Source organism: Sturnus vulgaris, chromosome 1, assembly GCF_052056855.1.
Source record: "Sturnus vulgaris isolate bStuVul1 chromosome 1, bStuVul1.hap1, whole genome shotgun sequence".
NCBI classification, from domain to species: Eukaryota; Metazoa; Chordata; class Aves; order Passeriformes; family Sturnidae; genus Sturnus; species Sturnus vulgaris.
The window spans coordinates 101,222,343-101,228,342 of NC_142243.1; the positions used below are offsets into that span (position 1 = coordinate 101,222,343).

General features: G+C 46.7%; 1 protein-coding gene across 1 annotated transcript in view; it reads right to left on the reverse strand.

Moving 5' to 3' along the window:
- Positions 1 to 3,846, reverse strand: part of DOK6 (docking protein 6) — a 249,953-nt gene extending 246,107 nt beyond the window's left edge. The window contains exon 1 of the mRNA XM_014870907.2: positions 3,689 to 3,846. Coding sequence (XP_014726393.1) covers positions 3,689 to 3,754 — 66 coding nt within the window. The 5' untranslated portion in view covers positions 3,755 to 3,846. The remainder of the gene's footprint in view (positions 1 to 3,688) is intronic.
- Positions 3,847 to 6,000: the final 2,154 nt, after the last annotated feature.

Below are 6,000 nucleotides of genomic sequence, written 5' to 3' on the forward strand. Positions count from 1 at the left end.
CAAGGCACCAGAGAAAAGTTTCATGTACAGTTCATGCCTAACCAAAATAAGGAGATAAGCTAAGTGGTCAGACTGTCTGGATGTGTCTTTGTGGCCTGATATCTCCACTGCAGAAACCATGATATTCCCAGAGTCAGAATACAACAGCAGAGAGGCTGGTAAGCCTCCTCAGCTCACTATACAACTTTACAACAAAAGCAACTTTAACATCGCAAAGGTATCAGAACAATGAGGTCTACTTGAAAATACTGAACTGTCAGAGGAATATACCATTCAATTTACTTATTAATCTATTTCTGTAAACAAGCACTTAAGGATTACAGTGAAAAGCAGGGAAAATAAAAGTTAATGATCAAGTATCACTAAACAAAAAAGTAAGGACAAATTCTCGCAGTTCTTCTTGCCATGTATTTCCATCAACGTTTAGGCATCATTTTTGTCTTCAAGTCACTTTTCAGAACAGAATCAATTCCTGATGGGAAAAAAGCTCAAATCCTGACTTCATGAATACTATTAATAGAATTTGAAGGTATGTGAGGACTAGGCAGATGGAGTAACAAGTACTTAAAGCAAGGTATTAGGTAGGTGTAAAACATCAGAAGAAAACACTATACCTTGTTAAAAAAAAAAAAAAAAAAAAAAAAAGATTTCTCTTTTATAATTAGATGAAGATTTATTACTTGGGTTTTTGTAAATTAATTTCCTGATAAAGTAAATTCTACTAAAAAGTTCTCCCCAAATGAAAGCTTATTGTTGTGGGATTTTTTCAATAAAATGAAAATATGCTATTGAACTATCTTCCATTTGATTCCTAGCCACGGATCCCTCAGTCACAAAATAAAACAGAATAAAAGCTGAATTGGAAGAATTTCAATAATAAATTGGGTACCAGCCTAGAGGTTAGAATTAGTTTTATAGCCCAAGTCTAGCACAAAAATTGGTACTAGACACCTCAGCTCTCCAAGTTTTAATCAATCTGCTTTTCAGAAGACTTTGAAATATTCAAAGAATGTAGACTATTATGACCAAAAAAACTACCCCAGTAACTTCCAGTGTGTAAGAATGAAACACAACTAGCAAGAGATAAAATTCTATTGCCGTATTTAAAAATTATCTTAGCCTTAGTTTCCAGAATCCATAGCTCTCTTCCCTCTTTTCAGTATTTTTGGAGGTTAAAAATATTAATTTGCTAGCAGACATTTATATCTTGAAAACTCATGTATTCACCTACATTACGACAGCTTCAGTGTAACTCATTAAGATTTGGACTTGGAGACAGACATAAAGGAAAAAAAGACAAACCCTTAATGTTTCACTTGGTGAATAAAAATTGCATTCATTTAGATTTTCAGTCACAAGAATCCAATTAGCTATGGATATATACACACATATTCATACCTTTCAACCATCACACTCATTTGAATTTTGATGCTATTTTCTATAAAATATAATCCCTTTTAAATTCTATTTAATAGATTTATTCAGATGTGCATTTCCATATGTCATATTTAAGCTTATACTACCACCTGCCTGAGGCTGTATAGTCTGAATTGTCACCCTCACACTCCAGTAGGAGAAAATCCTCCACAAACACTGTATGAACTATTTCCCTCTGCTTAGTGTAGAGGCACGATAATCATTGCGACCATGGAAAATATCCATGAAAAAAAAACAGTTTTATGTGTCCCCCTTTAAGAAATCAGATTACCATCTTCAAAACAAAATATTCAAGCTAAATAAGATATTCTGCAATGAAATATCACTCCCTTCACAATTTTTTTAAACAGGTCAAAAAGTATCATCCAAGATTACTGTGATATGAACTCTACATTTGTTGCACATACGCCATAGGCATAGGTATATAAAAGTATTTGCATACATAGAGACATGCATATACATATTTTCACACTTAAAGGACACTTGAGATGGCTTCAAAATCAGATTTGCAAACCAAATAGATTAACTCTGTTTCCAACTACTAACATCAAGGTGATGGGATACCATCATCTCTCTGCTTTGTGTTGGGCCCATCCAGTAACACTGCTGAAGAGGAAAAAAACTGATGAGCAAAGGTTAAGCAGAGGACTGCCAGAAACAAACTAAGGCTTAGAAATTGCTTCTTCAGATAAGATTAATGCTTGACGATGCACGGAGCGACTTTGGGGTTGCAAAATCATTAATAAGAGCATCCATTCTCTTTGGATTTACACCATTTCTCAAACATCTGCAGTTGAAGCTATTAAGGGTTTGGACTGAACTTTCCTGTGCTCTTTTGGAATTAACGGCCCTGCCAAGTCACCAAAGTGCTCCAAAGGTCAATTTATGATTAGTGTCCCACCATCCTGCACACTGTGTCTGCAAGCAATGCACATCATCTGGGGGGGGAAGGGAGAGACGGGGAGGAGGAGATAAATATTAGCACTGTGATAAGCTCACAGAGCACTACTTGGAGGAGGGCAGATTTCATATGGTTCCTGCTGTTAGGTTTCAGGGGAAGCAGGGACCACCTCCCTGGAAGGGAGAGGTGGTAGAGACCCTGCACCTTTCTGCACACCTGAAGAAAAACTGAAAGAGTGAACACAAAGAACCTCAGACCTCCTTCCAGCCTCAGGCCAACAGGGACTTGGACCTTTCGGGATTATTGGCAACATCAGTAGCTGTGCAAGCAAGCATTTCTGCTCTCTCATAAAGGGTAGGAGACAGCCCAAACCGATGATTCCCGGGACCGACTGAAGTTTAGAAGATCCTCACCTCTGCACACACTCTGCTCCAACTTCACCGCCTTTTCAACATTTGCCGCACCCCTTCAGGAAAAGTGCCCGTGGCCAATCTCATAGCACACACGGTGTTGCTGAGCATCCTGGTGGGCACTTCGATCAACCACTCTCACAGTTTTTATCACTGTCAGCCTCTGCATCTGTCTTTATGCTCACGAAGCTGTCACCCCGCTGCCTCCCTGCCCATCCCGGTGCGCTGCAGGCTCCCATTCCCCAGTCCCCCGCGCCCGAGGGCACAGCACCATCGCACCTCCACAAACGCTTTACTCTGCTACTCTGTTACTCCAGTACCAGCAGCGTGTTTTTCGACCCTGCCCTGATTGAAAACATCCCTGTCCGAAATGAGAGGGAGAAAGAGAGGGAGAATCTGTACTCAAAGTTTACAGCTCCTGCCTGCGCCTTCCTCTCCCCACCCGAGCCCTTGCCGAAGGCAGCAAGGCGAGGGACAGGGGAGGGCAGGGACGGCCAAAGGGGAGTGTCAGCCCCGGCCTGGGCTGGGGACCCCAGGAGGACGGGGGCACGGGGCGCAGCTTTTGGTGGACAGTGACCCTGGCGGGCGATGGCTGAGATAGAAGGCGGAGCGGCGCCTTCCCGGAGAGGGGAGCAGCCGGCTCTCCCGAGGCGCAATGGCAGCGCATCCCCACCGACCCCTCCGGAGCTGGGAGCGAAGTCCAAGCCCCGGCAGCGGCACCAGCAGCAGCAGCAGCAGCGGTAGCCCCAGCAGCAGCAGCGGCAGCAGCAGCAGCGGCAGGACCAGCAGCGGCAGCAGCAGCAGCGGCAGCAGCAGCAGGTCGCCGCGCCCCACGCTGGCGGCCCCGGCCCGGGGCACCACCGCCCCCCAGGCCCACGAGGCGACACCCAGCGCCTCGCCCCCACCCCGGGCAGGGCCGTCGAAGGGAGAAAGAACTCACCCCCAGCTTCCTGCTGCGGATTTTTACGTAGCCCTGCTTGACTATATCGTTAAAGTTGGAGGCCATGGCAAGCGCTGCCTGCTTCCTCTCCTCCGCGCCCGGAGTCCTCCTCCGCCGCCGCCGCCGTCGCCTCCTCCTCCTCCTCCTCTCCCGGGCCCTCCCGGGTGCCGCCGGCCGCTGGCTCCAGAGGCGCTTCTGGCATCCAGGCAGCGGCAGCCGCCGCGCTCCGCTCCGCCCGCGCCCCGCTCCTCCCGCGGCCGCTCCGCTCCGCACCGCCCCGGCGCCGGGCGGGTGGCGACCGCTCCGCTCCGCCCCGCCTCGCTCCGCTCCTCCGCCGGCCCCCGGCTGCCCCGCTCCGCCGCGCCCCACGCCCGGCCCCGCTCCGCACCGCTCCGCCCGGCGGTGGCTTCGCGGCTGCCCGCGCCTACGGCGGGGAGCGGGCGGGGAGCGGGCGGGGCGGGGCGGAGCGGGGACACCGCCCCCGGCGCCTGGGCGGTGCGGAGCGGAGCCGAACCCACCCCAACCCCGGCGCTGCCCGCCGCCCGCCGCCGGGGCCCGGGGAAGGGGCGAGGGGCCCCTCGGCCCGGCGGAGCCCGGGCACGGCACGGGCCGGAGCGCTGGGGCTGTCCTCGGCCGCCCCGGTTTGTCCACTTTTCTCCAGGCTGGCGGATGGCTGCGGCCGCGGCATCCCCGGCTCCGGTGGCAGATCCTTTGGGAAGCACGGCCCGGGAGGGCATCTTTCAGCCTCGTGCTTCGGGAAGCCGCGCAGACACCCAGCAGCAAACGCGGAACTGTTGTGTCAGTACAACAAACTTAATGAAACAAACATCTAAGCTACAGAAGTGTAGGAAGAAAAAAGGAAAAAAAAAAGAAAAAACAACAAACACAACTCCATCTGAAGTTGAAAAATTAGTTGTCACACACAGGTTTTCTGTGCTCTCCGCAGTGATGGCCATGTGTTTAATTACTGCTCACTGAGGTGGACCTATCAGAAGAATGACTTCTGAAGAAAACATAATGTTCAGGAGACATTAGGAAGGAGGGAAAAAAAACAAACAAAAGAAAATAAAAACCACGAGAAAGTTATGTTTTATTTATTTACATGTAAAATAGGAATGGGCAAGAATGGACCTAAGGTACTTGAGAAAAATTACAGATAATATGGGATTGACAAGATAGTCCATGACTATTGTTACATGAAATTGTACTCAATAAACGCTTTCAGCGGACAAAGTTTGATTGATATGATAAGCTTAATGAAAGCTTCATGTGCTCTTTTTCTAGATAACTGCATTCTACTACACCATTGCCCTGAAGTTTTCTGAACCAGGAATTTGCAGTATGCGGTGTGCTGCAAGCTGGGGTGATGGAGCGTATTTCTATAGTTGAAAATTTGTTAGATTTATTTCTGATTTTCAAAATCAATAGACAACATTAGAGATTAGCCTTGCAGCAAATAGGAAAGATACAATCTAGAAAACTTATTGCAGTGCTTGGGTGATGGAATTATAAGGAAAAAACTTCATGACTTTATACAACTACCTGGAGTAGTGCATCCAGCCCTTAGCATAGACTAGACATGGGCCTGTTAGAGCGGGTCCAGAGGAGGGCCATGAACATGATCAGAGGGATGAAAAATCTATGAGGAAAGGCTGAGACAGTTGGGATTGTTCAGCCTGGAGAAGAGAAGGCTTCAGAGTGACCTTGTAGTAATCTTCCAGTACCTAAAGGGTACTACTGGGTACAAAATTATTTTTGCTAGTCCACTATCAACTGGGTAGGGCAAAACAAAATAGAATCTTAACATGATGATCTTGCGTCTTCATTGACTGCTTTTAGCTTTGCATTCAAGTCTAATGAGTGTGTACAAGACTATGCCAGGAGAATTCCCTTTCCCGAGAATAACCCTTATTTTTTGTTTCCAATCTTTTTTCCTTAACTGAATAGCAATTAGTGAAGCACATGGAAGTTTACCTATCCATTTATTTTCTAGCACCTCAGTTCCCAATTATACAAATTTTGGAACAACTGCTGGGAATACAGATTCTGCATTAGTTTTATCCAAACAAAAACTTCTATATAATTAGGCACTTTTTAATAAAAGATATGGTCATCAGAAGGAATAGAGAAAAATACTTAGCCTAAGTATAATTGTGGCTTCCTTGGTATTTCTAGTGAAATGTCAAAAGGATGAGTTTGAACTCCTGCTTATGGGCTGAATATTACTTCCTCCTTAATTTCTGTTTTAAAGATATGTCAAATCAGAATATGCAGTGATTTTAGGGAGAAAACTGGGATATGCCTACAAGAGA